The sequence below is a fragment of the Erigeron canadensis genome, chromosome 7, assembly GCF_010389155.1.
Source record: "Erigeron canadensis isolate Cc75 chromosome 7, C_canadensis_v1, whole genome shotgun sequence".
Lineage (NCBI taxonomy): Eukaryota > Viridiplantae > Streptophyta > Magnoliopsida > Asterales > Asteraceae > Erigeron > Erigeron canadensis.
Genome location: NC_057767.1, coordinates 3,286,895 through 3,304,151, shown reverse-complemented (window position 1 = coordinate 3,304,151; position 17,257 = coordinate 3,286,895). Strand labels below are relative to the sequence as shown.

Sequence of the window (17,257 nt, the reverse complement as noted above, 5' to 3'; positions counted from 1 at the left end):
CATGTCAAACAATACGAGCAGCAACATCATCTCTGGATCAATAAGACGTTTTTATTGTTTGGAACATAAATAAATGCTACTTTTTTAGGTTAGATATTGTTTTGAATCAAAAAGTCTGAGACATACAGAACATGAGTCCAATAAAAGTTCCCAAACACTCATATGAACATAAAAAAAATTAACAGAGGTATATTATATCCAGGTTTATATTTATGAACTAACAACAATATATTACATAATACGGATTAAGTGAAACAACCATTCTTGAATCCAAAACCTATTACCCCCTATACCCAAAAAACTCAATGATTTTAAAAGATCCAACATCTAAGAAATCAAGAAATCAAAAAAATATTTGTAATTTTCTTCAAACAAAACTAGGTGGACTGCTAATATAACCTTGCAAACAAGAACTCAAGAAATCATAATTCAAGAGAGTGTGAATACCTGGTCAAATGTGTTGTGGAAGAAAAAGAAATTGTGGAAAAATTTTATGAAGTAAATTTTGTGGTAATGGATTGTGGAAACCTCCACTAGCTCAAGATAAAAACATTAGTTGAAGGTTATATTGGTAATTATACATTTGGAGAAGTTATTTCCATCGAAATCCGGCCATAAATGGGCAGAAAATATTTGGAACAAAACCTCCTTGGTTTTCCTGGCATTTCTTTTCCATTCATGTATAAAAAAAAACTCAAGAATAACAATATTAGAAACTTTCTTATCCTTTCTTTTCTTATACCTCTAAAAATAAACTCAAGAATACACTGTAAAGATGTAACTTTGCATAAAACCTCTAGATATTTACGAGTAAAAGAAGACTTTTGAGGTCAACTCAACCCGGTCCATTTGAATTCTTCAAATCAATTTGCCCATTTTGATCCATAAATCAGACCCACCCACTACCTATAGCCTATAGGTAGCATAGCCTCATAATCTTGATCTTTAACAAACATACCAAATGGATGATAAAGAAAGAAAAAAAAAAGTTAATTCCAAGCATTTTAGTAATTGCTATACTGCTATATAGATTAGACTTAACCAGTTTCAAAAGCGGGTCTTACGCCATTAGACAAAATAAGAGTGTAGGCATGACTCCGGAATTCTTCTATTAATTACACATTCCATGATAAAGTTGGCCTATAAAATTGGTGAAGGCTTCTTTTTAGCTTCGATTTCGAATATGTTGTTACTTAGCTTCTGTTGAACAAGATCGAGCACTTTTACACACCTTTCAGCCTCATCAAACCGTTGTTGTGCAGCCATAAGCTCTATCTGTCTCTCTTTTAGATCCATTTTGGCGGCTTTTCTAGCCAAACCGCTGTTCACTTTCATTTCCATAAGCAAACTGCACCTTTTCATGTCTTCCTTCCTTTCAATGGCTTCCACGTGAGCTCGAAGCCACGACACATTAATATTGGCTGCCTCTGCATCTATAAGATCAGTCTCAATTTCTTTCATCCGAATAGCATCATTGGTTTTAATCCGTCTCACAATTTCACAAACACTCTCAAGGATTAATGCTCGCACAGAAGCTCCTTTGAATACACATTTGGCTGCAATGTCACCATATTTCATGATAATGGCTTTAAGAATTGGTGCAACATTGTGGTTCACCTTGTAACCATTAACACAAGTTATGCTAGATTCAGTAGAAGAATCCATTTCTCGTTCCAGCTGTATGAAATGAATATATAAGTTAGTGTATAGCAAAATTGGCAGTAGTAACGAGTTAAAACAGTTTGACTTTTAGTATTGGTTGAAACCAAGCGAGTCGGGAATTGTTGACATCCAAACACTTTTATGTCCATTATCATAAATTAATTATGAACTAAATGCTTTAAGTATGATTTACACTAACAATATCATTACAGGAATGATCTATTTCTAAATGAACCGGATATTGAGGAGGTTGTATGCAGTAAATATAGACTTTCACCCCATTTGATCCATTTGATGCTAAGTTTGATATTTCGTTTGATATAAAACACAACCCGAAGCAACTCATTCATAAATTAAAAGGGTTAAAAGTACCACCTATAATATAAACCATAGGAATGGATAGCATCATTTAATACCATCAAGGTGAGCAAAAAATATAAAATTTTAAGTGTAAAAAGAGGAAGGGAGGTATTTACAGAATCCGACATAGCAGACACGTTTTCAGCAAACTCCCACTGTTCTTCCTTCAGGTCTAACACTTCTTCCTCACCATCATCATACAATAACTAATAAAAATTGAACAGCGCTAGTTAGTCAACAATCAAAATACATACAAAACATTCATATAGACCCATTGAACAAAATGGTTGTCAACATCACACCTTGTGCCTCTTTCTAATACAGTCGAAAGATTTGACAACTCCTGGATAATACCTGCAGATGAAGATATTTGTTTTAAAAGAGTCACAATATAAATAAATAAAAAAAGAGACAATGATTCATGAATGTCACTCAACTACTAGTACACTTACAATTTATCATCAGGCCACCAAACCTTTATCCTGCTCCCCACCAAATTTTCACCATATTCAACGTATTGAACCTGATTTAATACAGGATATGGTTAGCATAAGAACCAAGATTAGCTCAAGTGGAAGTAGATGGTATTACCTGTTTCTTTTGTGGAGTGTCATCTCTCTTGCGTTTTCCATTCACGTCAGTTACAGATATAGCTGAAACTGGTGATTTTTCAAATGACAAGGTTTCCTTTTTAACTTCAACATGATCCATTTTAACTTCAAGGTGGACGTTTACAAGGTTATCTGTATCTTCTAGACACTCAAGTTTTATCTTGTGAGTTGTTTCCTTTAACAACATGCTTTTCTCAGTTGTATGTGGATAACATTCTTTAGATTCCTGGAAAAAAAAAATAAGTGAGGAGTATCAATTGGACCATGGATTTGGGATAGAGGCGGTATCAAATATGACCAGCGTTATATGAATGTCATAAAAATCCAACAGTAGAATTGTACGAGTATCAATAACAAAAGAGTATGTTAACGATACGTAAAGGGGAAATAGTGACAAACATCATAATGTCATTTTCTGATAAACGCTTCAAATACGAACGACCATTCTAGAAAAAACACATAAGTAGTATTTAGTATGCAATATTCAGAGGAGAAAAGAAACTCCATTCCACTAAAATGGAAGAAGGCTGTTTGTTCTGTCTACAGGAAAGAAATGGACAGCACTTCCTTATATTTCGTTCAATACCTATCCGTGGACAGAAGATGCTTTCTTTTCTCTCCATCCCATTACGGAATGATCTGATACTATAATGTTAACTCAGTCTTACAAATAGACATCCGTTAATACAATATTTGTTTTTCAGAATTTTAACAGTTTAACCCACTTTATATCTGAAAAACAAGCACCCTTTTCTTTATAATATTTCAAAGGTTAACTAGAAAAAGAAATTTTATGACCGTATTTGTTTAGGGAGGAGGTACGTATGGCAAAACTTTATTGGCTATAAAAAAAAAAAATTAATTCTTAGGGGACTCCAACGAACGAAACTGGTGGTGACTTAAATAAGCAAAAGTAACCACTATATGACCATCTTATTTCATTACCACGTACGTCCCAGCCAGCCAAATATACCTAAGAGCTATGTCTAATTTGCATACCATATGTGGGAGATGTGGTCTAAGTTGATCAGCACAGCTATCGATAATATTTTCCGCTAGTTGCCAACAGAAAGGTGAACGAATCTGCAGAAGGGTCAACAATTTAGTACTCCATGTCATTAGGGATGAATGAAGAGGCGACATCAGTAAACATTACCTTATTATCCATTCTCACAGCCGTGACTAGGAGATCCACAAGCTCAAGATTGAGTGGCTCACTTTCCTCTATGATCATAGTCATGAATTCTTCCATCTTGCATACAACAGCAGGGGAATTCGAGCTTGAAAGCAAGCAGAAGGGAAAAGAAACTCAGTCAAGCTTAATAAAGTCTTCCAATAAAAGACATGAGTCATTTTGATACCGTTTTATTCTTCCATAGACAAAAACAGTGACGCTTTGATAATCAAACAATTGAAAAACTTTGCAAGTAAAAAAAGGGGGGGAAATTGAACTTAAAAGGACCACAGGAGGTGAAATTCTTATTCAGAAAACTTACTTTAACAATAAGATTTAAGGGTGTATATAAGTTGATCATCAGAGAAGGGACCTGGTTACCAATATAACCTTTAGCAGGTAACCAGATCCCCTATTTGATTTTAAGCGTATATGCATGCCCTTAAACATTTCCTCAAAATCTAAAATTGAAACTTGCCTAAACATGAGCTCCATATATGTGAAATTTTCCCTTAGAACAAGTCTAATTACTAATAATCAGAAGCTGGTTTAGATACATTTCTTACTCGGCAGCGTTCAGAAATTGCTTAAACAGTCGAACAATTAATCTGTCAAGCTGCAGGCTAGACATCAACGCTGGCAAGCTGAAATTACTAAATATATCAAAAAACTTGGTCATTCTAGTATAGCAGCCACCAGATGTAATAGATAGTTTCTCGAATGTCGTCACTACCAATTTAAGAAACTCCTGTGAACAACAAGAATAACAGAATTATGATAGACTTTGTAGTGTTAAATTATGATTGAAAACATAAACCTTTGTTTTGATGTTTTGTACCTTCGTCTCTTTACCCGTGTAAGGGAGTTCCGGTGCCATAATTCTCATGATCTCACATAGGCAACAACAAACAGAGATATTCACATCCATGTCAGGATTTTTCACCAGTTTTTTATCAATAAGTGCATCAATTATCGGATGCAGTGCGTTCATAGTTGATTCGGATGATGATCGTTGCACCCCAGACAGAAATTGCTCCATTTGCTATTACAAGAATGCAGCATAGAAATGAAAGCCTTGTTCAGTGATATGTAACCAATACAACTGCATAAAACATAATTATACATTTCTTGAGGGGTAGTATAGTCCTTTTCCCTTGACGAAATGAATACACACTAAGAGTTTACATTTTATTTCTTTCATATATTCATATACATGTCAATGGAAGATTTGGAACTTTTGAAGAAAACCAAAAACCCAACATTAGCAGCCTGCTTAGGCACTGACCCAACCTACTAATCCAGTTTCAGCAATCTCATAACCGGGGTTCCTAATTGTCTCAGCCGGGAATTGAACCTACGATATTTCTAAATGCCCATATCAAAACCAACTAGGCAACACGTTGGAGACTATCAAGCGTACGTTTGGCAAAACTAGAAAGACCTTTTACTTATGGCTTGTAACCGTAACTTCTATATACGTATATATGTGTTTGACAAAGTAGCTGAAGCTAAAGCGTACGAAGGAAAAACGACAACAAAAAAACCTCTAGTAATACTCAAAATGTAAAGGGCATTTATGTAATTTACTTTTCACAAGCTCTCATAAGCTCCTAAAAGCATAAAGCCACACACAAGTCTAATTATTAGTTTAGAAGATTAGTTGGTGTTTTGGAAATCACTAATATAACTTATATTTTATAAGTTTTTAATTACAAAAATAAAATTTTCAAAAGATATCTATAAAACTATATCTAACACTTTTTCCAATATAATGAACAATCATTGAACATATATATTTCAAAAATTGTTTTGTATCACTTATCCGCTATAACAATAAACAATAACCAGATAAAAATTCAAATAAGTAAAATCCCAGATAACCCCTAAACTACATTTTACAAGAAATATTAACCCTAACATAAAGCTTGTTGCTTTTTATTCTAAAAAAAGAGTAAATTTTAGCAACAAAAAAAAAAGGTACAAAAATAAAGGGAAAAAAAAACCTCTTTTGTGAAAATAAATGCACAAAAGATATACATTTCTGAAAATTTGCAATTCATTCAAACCCATTAAAGTCAAGGATCATTACTAAATAATATATTTAAAAAAAAAAAAAAAAAAAAAAAAAGAAAAGAAAGTCCACTGACTGAAAGAGCTTGAAGAAGATCAGCATTTGAAGAAGGCAGATGCAAAAGCTTTTTTCCAGCATCCATGAGCTTCATTTTTGTTTTACTTTTTGTCATTCAGAAGAATTTCTTTGTTTTTATTGTATCATACATTTTCCAATTTACACAAACAATATATACAAAGTTACAAACCAACAAAAGAGACGCCACCAATCCCCATATCCCATTCTTTGTCTTTTTGTTGTATATTTATTACTTGAAAAAAATTAATGGCGTCTGGTGACCCGACCAATTTTTTAGTAAAATGACCACACCTGTTGCAGCGAGGGTCGTTGCAAAAAGTCAGTGTACGAAACCGTACACTGTTGACCATCAAGTCCACAGTGTACGGTTAAGTTCTATAAATATAAACTATATCAGCGTCATTGTCATTGTATCTTAAAGCGTTTCTATCTATCTTTCGTTCTATCTTTCATAGAACTTTAATATTATTATTACTATCGTTGTTCTTTCAGTATTATTACTATCGTTCTTCTATCTTTCAGTATTATCTTTCAGTATTATAAATTGTAGATCTTTAGTATTATTATTATAGTTTATCATTATTTCAGATGGATTTTGAAAGTATATGGGGCGAAATGGGTGCGGAAGGTTTTGAGCTTCACTTAGAAGAACCTGATGAAGAATTTGAGATACCAGAGGCGATCCCTCATTTTGACTACAACGCTAGGGTTTTCCACACCGATCAGGTATCTTTGTTAACTTTAAAAAAAACTAATTTAAGCAAATATCATTATTAGTTTATATTTTAGTAGTATTTAATTTGTGTTTTGCTGTTAAATTTATTGCATATTTAAAATGTTAGATATTTATTAGTATACAAATTAATGATAATTTGGGTTACCAAAAAGGTGGTCGGGTTACCAGACGCCTTTTTAAAAAAAACTAATTTAGGCAAATATCATTAAAATATTTATATTTTAGTACTATTTAATTTGTGTTAGGATGTTAAATTTAGTGCAATTTTAAAATGTTAGATATTGCAATTTTAAAATGTTAGAATAGTTTATTTATATCGTATAATTGTTTGTTTGTAACTCTTTAACGTATGTAATAATAGTTATTATAAGTACTAGATATCGTTGATGTATTTTTTTTACTTATATTTGTTATAATGATTACTAATAATAGTTGACGTATTCTATAGCTATCTTTGATGTTTTTGTTTTTATAAGTACTAGATATCGTTGACGTATTCTATTACTAATAATAGTTGACGTATTTATTTATGTAGATTAGGCATATTTTTTTTACGTTTTTTTCGTTTATTATGACCATGATCACCAGCACATCTGAAAAGATAAACACATATACACCACAAACATAATTCATACGATAAAAAATATATTGTTTATAACCACAAAATACTAATGATGAGCATCATCGCTCTCATCATCATCATCATCGTCATCCAAATTGACATGATACGATCCGGCTGAGTATTGAGGGGCTGTGGGCAACTGCTGGGACGGGTGAGGAGGAAAAGGAGCCTGTGCATAACTAGAATAGTTAAATAATTCCTTAAATAAGGAGGACGTCTGGCTAGGCTGAGGTGGGTCATTGTTCAAGTCGAATGATGCACGTGGCTGTCCCTGGGTAAGATGCGTATAGTCATACGCCTCGGTACCCATCTGCCTGATGACCCGCCCTATGCCTCGACGATGCCCCGCCCGGGATCCCCGTACATCCATGACAATGTCAGGATCTGGTGTTGGAACGGGGTCCTGTTCAGCCTCTTCCTTCTTCTTCTTGAGCTGAGACTGTAAAAAACGTTACATTATACATAAGGTTGATTAATTAACATTTAATACTAAAAAATATAAAATCCTAAAGAGAGACACATACATGTATTTCTTCAGCCATCGGGTGTTCCCATTGTTTATCCTTCTTCTTCTTGTGCGTAATCTCAAACAAATCCACCAAGTCCAAGTCCTTGTTTTTTTCAACCTGTAAACACATCAATTTATCATAAGACATATACATTCTTTAATTTATACTTTTAAACACAAGTATTTATATTTAATACATATATATTATAAGAAATATACATTATTAAACTTATACTTTTAAACACAAGTATATATATTTAATACATATATAATTCATAAATAACCTTCTCCTGGTGGACATACTGAGAGTAAGACTTACGACAATGGGTCCCCACAAGAACTTGCTTGCCCCTGTTTGTGTTGTTTCTCGCCGACTGCTTCACCCGGTCCTCCCTCTGGTAATACCCCAACAAAGCTCTCCAGTCCTCTTGTGACATACCCTCTGGAGGAACAGCTTGTTCCAACTGGGGAACTGCATCCAGGCCCCCCTTTTTGGAAAAGTGGGCTCTCTTGAACTGGCTCTTTCGGAGCCGATACTGATCTGAGCAGTCCATATCAACACACAGGCTGAACCCCCGCCTGATAGGATCCTCGGGGTTAGGAATCTGAATAAAGTGGTCCAATTTGAACCGAGTCTGCAATTTATAAAAGTAAAAGTTAGCGAAATTAAAAATCGATACAAACATCAAAGAAGAAGTTAAAAATTAATAATATTTTACGTTCAGAGTCAGGATGATAAACTCCTTTCTTTCAGCAGGCGCATGGTCCCAGGAGTCGTATGTCTGAGGGATGTGGTGGACCAATGTGCCAATGAGGCTCTTATACATAGAAGAATTTGGGTCGATCGCCTGCCACGTTTTTAAGTTACTGGTGTCAAAGTCGATCGACAGACGGCCTTTTTTCGCGAACTCGGCCTCTAGATTTAAATTCTGACAGGGCCCCCTGCCCTTTCCCTTTCGTGGGGCTAGCAAAAATTAAAAAAACAAGTTACTAAAAAAATATTAAATTAAAATATGAATTATAAAGAACCAAATTCTAAAAAGACAAGTTAGTAAAAAAATATTAAATTAAAATATGAATTATAAAAAAACCAAATTCCTTACCGCCGCTGCCTTTGCAGCCCCATGTAATCTTCCACCATGGTCGACGTGGGTCTTCATTGCCGCCATCACCGCCATGGTAAGTCGCCATATATACTGCAAAATACAAATCATATTATACGTTTTTTGCAAAATACAAATCATATAACAAAATTATCACAAATTTTATTACTTTTATATATATCTTTTTTACTTGATAATAATTATTAGAACTCCGTTTATACAATATAAATTTACTTTTATACTTTTAAATTTAACTTTATAGTAATTTTTAATACGTCTTAAGTAGTTTATTTAATCAAAATTTTTAATTCAAATTTTTACATAATTTTGTATATTTAGTTCAATACATATATTTTTAACATAATCTTGGCTATTTATTTTAATCAATTTTTTAACAAATTTTAATCTACGTCATTTTTAATTTGTCAATATTCTAACCAAAAAGTAAAACACCTAACACTAATGACTAAAATATTCTAACAAATCAATATATTAACTTTTTAACTTAATTTTTTTATACGTCATACTTTTGAACTTAATTTTTATATTTAATTTTTATGCATATTTTTGTTGAACTAAATTTTATTACGTCTTAAGTAGTTTATTTAATCAAAATTTTTACATAATCTTGCCTATTTATTTTAATCAATTTTTTAACAAATTTTAATCTACGTAATTTTGCATTTAATGATATATATTCTAACAAATCACTAACAAAACAAATTCGTGGCTCCTAACAAATCACTAAATTATCAACAAATCAAAACTAACTATACTAACAAACCTATTAAAATCCTATAAACAACTAATAATCCTAACAAAACTAACAAAACTAATAAATATACAAAAACTATACTAACATACCAATATTCTAACAAAACTAACTAATTAACAAAACTAATAATAACATACCAATATACTAACAAACCTATTAAAATCCTATAAACAACTAATAATCCTAACAAATTAACAAAACTAATATATATACAAAAACTATACTAACATACTATGGAGGCCCGCATTTTTTCACTTTTTGCAGCGAGGGTCGCTGCAAAAACTAGTAATGGTCTAGATACTAAAAAATAATGGTTTGGATATTGGAAAAAGCATAAAATACATACTAGAATTTGAAATGGCCGGAAAATTTGGGGGAGGATAATCCCGACACTGGCGGTGGACGGCGGCGGCGGCGGCTGGCGGTACTGCCCGGTGGTGGCTGGCGGGGGTGATGATCCCGACACTTCGTGATACCCGGATTGTTATACTAAGGGGACTGGATTGTTAGTAGCCGGAGGTGTTTTGGTGGATGGATTTGTTAAATTTTGTTAAACAAAATTGGAAGAAAAAGTGTAAGAAAATGTTAGATATTGAAGGGTGGAGGAAGGAAAATGATGAAATAGATGGGTGGATCGGTTTTTAAAAAGTGCTCCGGGTTAACTTATTGCAGCGAAGGTCGCTGCAATAAGTCGAGTAACAGTCGGCCAAACATTTAAAGCGGCTTAGTGGAATACTGACGTGGCATGGGTTTTTGCAGCGAGGGTCGCTGCAAAATCTGACTGGTCAAATTACTAAAAATGTTGGTCGGGATACGGGGCGCGTAATTAATACAACTAAAGAAACTCTTTATGAGTATTTTGAGGTCTAATATTTTTACCGGATGTTAAAATGTAAGCAGATTTTACATCCACTTAGTTTTATAAAAAATGACCACTAACTTTTTATATGGGATTAGAGTCAAATCCATATTCAACATAAGCTATGTGCTAGCATTTATTTTGGGATGAAATATTATATATTAGTTTTTTAATATATTTATTTTAAAAAGATGATAGAGTGACCCAACATATGATAAAAGAAAAAATGTTTATAACTTTTTTTTTGGTCTTTTTTATTTTAATTTATTTTTTTTATTTTTTGGTGTTTTTATTATTTCGGAATGAGCTTTTTAAAAAAAAAAATAGGAAAAAAAATAAAAAATAAAACAAGGTAAAAAAAAAAATTAGAAACCATCATCTTTCCATTCTTTTCTTAGGCAATTTTTTTTATAGGATCCCTGTCCTATGTTATATTATATCATATTATACTAATAACCATAGTTGTCTAAGTCGTACGAGTTATAAGTCACGTCAACTTCACTGGTTTTGAAATAAAGGTCTTTTTTTTACGACATGAAATCAAGGCATACTAACTACTAAGTACCATTCACGACTTAAAATCATGGATCAACAGACAATTTTGATACTTTTTTAGTTTAAGTGTTATAAAAATAGTTAATGCATCTAATAAATAAGATTATCCTAGTAATTATCTCTTTTTTTGTGTGTAATTTGTTTTGTGCATTTGGCTATAATGGATCCGTTTCATAACTTTTATTGTATAGTATAGTATACACATGTTGAGTGCAAACTGCAAAGCCCATATTTTGTGTACTATCTATGTTATTGTTTGGGCTTTCTAGGTAAAGAGGTCCCCATTTTGGAGTAATGGGCTTCTTTGTATTGTAAACTAGTATCATATGATCTACCTTTTCCAAAAACTGACATTTGTGTCATTATTATTGAGCCAATTGTGCAACATATAGTTACAAACTTACAATTCTATATTGATTATAATTCTAACGCAATAAAACATTTTAAATCTTCATAAAGACATTATAACTTTCCTGATCATAGTTTGTACACTAATTATTAAGATCGTAACCATTGGATAATAGTCTAGTGGTCACCAGCCGGCATTTTCCAGTGGAGGTGTTAGGTAAGTTTTGTCAAAGGCAAACTTGAGATAATCAGGGAATTATTAAGTTGTTGAGAATCACCTGAACACTAGCCTAACTAGAATATTAGTAGGTACCAAATGGTACATGGGATCGGGGGTTTTCATCTAATTACCCTTTTTTCTCTAACTATTAAGATGGTATAAAAAAAATGGTATTCAAAAGTTAACAAACGGGTAAACTCAATCCAACTTGTCTTGGCTCATAAAATTATTACTTTTTTGGATCTGTTATTTGATACGCCCATTCTACATTTATACATTTACCAAAAGTTCATTATCTTATTCCTCAACAACCATATCAGAATGAATGATGTCAAAACAAGCTAATCCCAAATATATACAGTATCTTATCTAGAACCGTTATCAAAAACCTGGTTAAACGCATGTGTTTTTGAAGTAATGGTGACAAAACAGAGGTGGAGTATAGGACTATAAGAGTGACCCAGGCAATCTTCTATTTATCTACACAACCGATTTTGCAAGAGTGCTATGGATGTTAACATTAGCTTGTTAAAATAGGAATGACTTGACCGGCCGGCTCGATCAATAATCATCCAAAATTTATTCTGAAAATTTGTGAAATATTCTCGGTTGTTCTATTTACCAACTGTATTTTAAAAAAAAACGAAAAATGATAATGACAGCCCTAAGGGCCGTCACTAACAACTTATTACATTCTTAAAAACTTGTACATTATATATTAAAAACCGCCCCCTGATTTTCTTAACAGCAAGGTACAAATTTTAATGCACCTAATTAGTTTTTACGGCTTTCACTAACAAATCCTAAAAAATATATATATTTTAAAGTCAAAGAAGATAAGACAAAGATTCGTTAGCGTTACCCATATTGACCCACTCCCAAAAACATATAATCATCTTGAGCCGTTACACCCAACCTAGCCGACTATTTTTCTACCTCTAAATGGAATAATCTTTATAATTAAGTAGATGGCTACAAGTTTGAACACATGCCTCGCTTGTTCTCGAGCTGTTGTGATGGATGGATGGATAGATGGTTGGTTTCATAAATGTATACGGTAACTTATCTGTGCCTATCAAGTACCAGATGCAATTTTGTCATGCGGAATAGGAACTTGCATACTCAAGATATTGTATATCTGCTTTGTTTATCAAGGGAAAAGCTCATATCTTACCGTATTGGCCTGAGACATGTATTATACTTACATGTCTATGTACAATATCATAGCCTATTGTAGAGCTATTTCTGTAATAGATTTACACCCTGTATTAATCACTACACCAAAAATATCATTTGTTCATGTTGTTAAAAAGTATAAACAAATTGATAAAAAAAAACTTTGTCAATATTTTTATCCATGTGTTCGTACTAAAAGATGTGTTTATTTTTTTTACACTTACAAGATATTGAAGTATTCACACATCGGTGTAGTGACGGGCTAACGGCGGTGGCCGGTGGCAGTGACGAGTGGTTGCAACGGCAGGAGTAACGGTGTAGTTATTAATGTAAAAATTATTGATGTAAAACGGCTAGTAGTGTAGTTATCTAAGACTTAAAGTTAAATGTTGTAAATTAAATTTATTACAGTAATTATTATAGATATTTCAAGTTGATATTATAGGTTTAAGTGATGATAGTTTACAATTCTGAATAAAAATTTGACATTTTAAGATTATCAACTAATTAATTTGAAAAAACAAAATATGAATAAACATAAAAAGTAAAGAACCTTTCTAAACAGACCCATAACTTTCGAATCTCAAAATAAAGGCCCATACGGAATCATCAAATTATTCACACTGCCTTAAAATTTGTATAATGGACAGCAGCAACTGTGAAGTAGAAGCAGATGATCACATGTGTAGTGTAAGGATTATGTCACAAATTTGAGTTGTCACTCTCATGTGAATTCTTTTTAAGAAAACTATTGGAACCAATTTTATTATTACATTAAGGTCTTTCACTTTTTAAATTTTTGCACCTATGATACAAAACTAAGCTTGTGCACATTGATGGAACGTGAGAACAACAGGTCGTAGCTGTAGACACTATATTGATGTGTCGGTGACTCCATATATTGCTGGCGTGACATCAATTTCGGGTTAAAGATGGTCTTAGGCTGCTATGATTTGGTTTCATTGTAGCACATGTTGTCCAAACTGCAAAGTCCTTGTTTTTGTCGATCTCTGCATGTGTAAATGGTTTTGCCATTGCCTGGGCTTTTTTTGGTAAAAGGTCCCCATTTTGTTAATGCATTATTACAAACTGGACCATCTTCTTTGTATTTTATGTATATAGTAATGCAATTTATGATTGTTGATTGTTAATTATTTGTAAGCCTAATGCCACAGTGAGATAATCAGTAGAGGAATTGAAGGATATGTTCATGAAAACCGATGACCATATCCGCTACCTCCATAATCTCACACTTGAGACTAGAATGTCGATCTACAACCTAATTTCGTTTTCTTCATATTTTCAAACACAATCTTTTTGGTTAAAATTAAATAGTTGTATATTTGCCCATGACAGAACCAAGTACAGATGTTTACTCATTCACAAGTTTTGGTAACAAACGGCATAAGAAAACATCCATATGATGATAATAATAGCTATTCGAATCGGTCATGTCACTACTTCCTCGAAAGGTCACTGTTATAGAAAAATAGAGATACTTGATCATAACAAAGGGAAACGTTTAAACTTGTAGATAACATATTTTTCTACACTTAATTATTTTATGGCACCGCCTTATATTTTCCATTGACCTGCCCCATTTCCATTGCCAAGGCACCATCCTTAGTCACCGGTGGTGGTTTCTCATCTTTCTGCCCCTTGTTGTTTCTATATATGGCATATAGGATCAACTGTAGTGCCCCCAATACACTTCCGAAACCATTGCATACCTTTACAGACAAATTAAACAAATTAGATGTAAAACAAATACAAGGGTGTAAACTGTAGTTAGTTAAAGATCAAGGACTTACATAGACAAAAGGATCATTTCCAAGGAGCCCAAATATAAACCAGGATGTACCACACAAGAAAACAAAAAGTGACAGAAAAAATGGCATGAATTCCACACTCTTGGTCCTGATCACCATCCTCTGCCAATTCCATTTTTCAAAATCGAGTTAATAATTATCGTGAGAAGTAATGATACATGATGTTAAAATGTAGATCAAAGACAAAAAAAACCTAAAAATATGATTATGACACATAACAAAACGAATAACGTATAGAAAAATAATTTCCGAATCATTGATTTTCTCTTACACGAAAATCATTGATTCTGTCACGTGTCAACGTCATTTTTTTTTAAAGTTTGTTCTTACTCCTAGTAACACAACTTATCAATGATTATTAATCGATTAGTTTGGATGTATAAAATGAACGAAAGCGGCAACCCATACCATGATCGAGAGGGGCGAGCCGTACATGATAACCGAGAAAATAGCCGCGGCAAAGCCACAAAAGTAGCGACGAGTCTTGCCATGAAGTGCAAAAGTTGAAACTAAAGCGACCGTAGAAAATGCAGCAAGAACAAAAGTGACAATACCAAGGATTTTAGCTTTCTCCTTCTTAGGTGCATATATCAAAAATATCAACACATATACTGCCTCAATCACTGCTCCGGTACCATTAATAACCGTCACCAGGGTGTTATTTTCCGATATGAACGGTAGTCCGTACCTTCATATGTATAACTAATTAAATTAACTGATCAAAAATATATATCAACATCATTTATAAACTTATTCGCATTTTTATTTTAAATGTGGGGAAATGAATATTGATTTATTCACATTCTCGAGTCGATAGGAAAGGAAAGGAAAATGATATAGACAGTTACCAAAGTTTCTTTTCTAATCATCTCATTCTCAAAAGAAAAAACTTATGTTACAAATTCTAATTAAAAATCTTTAGACACTGGGAAATTTACATATAACAAGCTAGTATTTCATACTAAAAAAAAAAACTTGAAAATATAACGAGCTAGTATTTCATTTTTGTCCAAAATAAAACTTGAAAATGCAGTGTACTACTTATGTAACTATTGTGTATATATATAGTAAAAAGTTATTTTCAGAACCCGTACCAGGCGGAGAGTAGGCAGTTGAGCAAAGTCATAGGATAAGGAATCCCTGAAAATTCTTCTGTTGATTTGTTTTTGAGTATCCTCTTGAAAGTAATCCTTCAAAATTAAGTTAAATTATTAAGAGACATTAAATAAATACAGTTATAAGTTATATATGTACTCATGTAGTATTAATTAATCAATAGTTCAACAAAATTAAGATAATTCTTACGTTGGTGCAAGAAATAAGAACAAACCAGTGGCATCTCCTGCATGTTAAATTACACATTAATTAAGTAGTATAACTAGTAATCATCAATTAAATTATAAATAAATAAGTAAGTAGTGTGTGTGAAATTAGAAGAAAGAAAAAGCAAGAAGAGCACACACCGAAAACACCGAAAATCGTGTGTAAAATGGAAACCGCGCCCATTGTTCAGTTGAAATATACTAAAATTTCCACAAAGAAAGTTTGTGTGGAAAATGAAATGGAATGAAAGTATACCCAATATGAAAGGTAACCTCCTTTAAAACGGTTAGGCAGGGAGGGAGAGTTATATATACAGAGGTAGTAGTGTAGTACTACTTCTTAATGGATAAGGATTTTATGAAAGGTAACCTTCTCGAAAAAAAAAATATTAAGGAATCACCGTTATATTCTTACTAAATAAATTAATTTACCCAATAAATCAATTTACACAGCGACTCTTCTATCTTTTAAAATATTTTAATTGCCGCTTTAAATAGATTACATTTACTTCAATTACTTCTTACCACTCGTCGTCGTTGTCATTACCGACGGTCGCTGTCACCATCATATCACCGTCACATTGCGCGGGTAACCTTCTATCTTATAAAATATTTCGATTACCACCATTGCATCAGTTATATTTACATCAATACATACCACTCAATTTCATAACTACCAATAGTCGCCGACATCACCACTGTCCCCGACACCATTAGACCGTCATTGCAGCCACCACCGTCGTATTGCATGTGTACCGTGCTAGTTGTTGTTATTTTTATTATAATTATAGTCTTACAACATATTGATTTATCACATTGTAAAGTGTTTTTTTTTCTCACCAAACAGATACTAGTTTTAAGTAGTTAGTAATTAAATATTGATGTTTGGATCTAAACTTGAGATTTTCAGAGAGTCTTTTCATTATTTTTAAGACCAACTAAACAATAGGTTGATTATTTATAAACCTTATAACTTATAAGGTATTAAGGCTTTTAGAAGTGAGACGCTACCACACCCAAGAAGCCTCTAGTTGCCCCCATGTTGCCCTCTGGCCTCTACGTTACCAGAATGGTTAGCTGAATTTGGCAAAAATAAATCTGCCCCAGTCCAATTTTAGTCGGAGGACTTCTCCCGTAGTTTTTACAAACATTGTACATTTACACACAATGATAAAACTATTGGACGACTTCTCCCGTAGTTCTCACAAACATTGTACATTTACACACAATGATAACACACACACATTT

The 17,257-nt window shown here is 32.9% G+C and overlaps 2 protein-coding genes across 2 annotated transcripts; both read right to left on the bottom strand.

Annotated features, from left to right (window-relative positions):
• Nucleotides 1-1,002: 1,002 nt before the first annotated feature.
• On the bottom strand, nucleotides 1,003-6,078 carry LOC122608249 (sister chromatid cohesion protein PDS5-like). Its single transcript, XM_043781335.1, has 10 exons — nucleotides 5,955-6,078; nucleotides 4,646-4,849; nucleotides 4,374-4,555; nucleotides 3,790-3,913; nucleotides 3,633-3,716; nucleotides 2,614-2,859; nucleotides 2,475-2,545; nucleotides 2,325-2,376; nucleotides 2,139-2,228; nucleotides 1,003-1,677 (listed from the first exon to the last, which is right to left on the bottom strand). The coding sequence occupies exons 1-10, from the start codon at nucleotides 6,048-6,050 to the stop codon at nucleotides 1,141-1,143; spliced, it is 1,686 nt and encodes a 561-aa protein (XP_043637270.1). The 5' UTR covers nucleotides 6,051-6,078; the 3' UTR covers nucleotides 1,003-1,140.
• An 8,135-nt stretch (nucleotides 6,079-14,213) lies between these two features.
• LOC122606971 (bidirectional sugar transporter SWEET1) lies at nucleotides 14,214-16,295 on the bottom strand. Its single transcript, XM_043779877.1, has 6 exons — nucleotides 16,151-16,295; nucleotides 15,993-16,029; nucleotides 15,782-15,877; nucleotides 15,096-15,375; nucleotides 14,670-14,789; nucleotides 14,214-14,588 (listed from the first exon to the last, which is right to left on the bottom strand). Exons 1-6 carry the CDS (start codon nucleotides 16,191-16,193, stop codon nucleotides 14,421-14,423), a joined length of 744 nt encoding a protein of 247 aa, XP_043635812.1. The 5' UTR covers nucleotides 16,194-16,295; the 3' UTR covers nucleotides 14,214-14,420.
• Nucleotides 16,296-17,257: the final 962 nt, after the last annotated feature.

Excerpts from the sequence above, each read along its gene's own strand:
- LOC122606971 (XM_043779877.1), bottom strand. The coding sequence starts at position 16,193 with ATGGGCGCGGTTTCCATTTTACACACGATTTTCGGTGTTTTCG. Across the intron at positions 16,030-16,150 it reads CACGATTTTCGGTGTTTTCG|GAGATGCCACTGGTTTGTTC; the intron begins GTGTGTGCTCTT and ends TTTAACATGCAG. Across the intron at positions 15,878-15,992 it reads TTCTTATTTCTTGCACCAAC|GATTACTTTCAAGAGGATAC; the intron begins GTAAGAATTATC and ends TTAATTTTGAAG.
- LOC122608249 (XM_043781335.1), bottom strand. The coding sequence starts at position 6,050 with ATGACAAAAAGTAAAACAAAAATGAAGCTCATGGATGCTGGAAAAAAG. Across the intron at positions 3,717-3,789 it reads CTGTGAGAATGGATAATAAG|ATTCGTTCACCTTTCTGTTG; the intron begins GTAATGTTTACT and ends ACCCTTCTGCAG. Across the intron at positions 2,860-3,632 it reads GACCACATCTCCCACATATG|GAATCTAAAGAATGTTATCC; the intron begins GTATGCAAATTA and ends TTTTTTTTCCAG.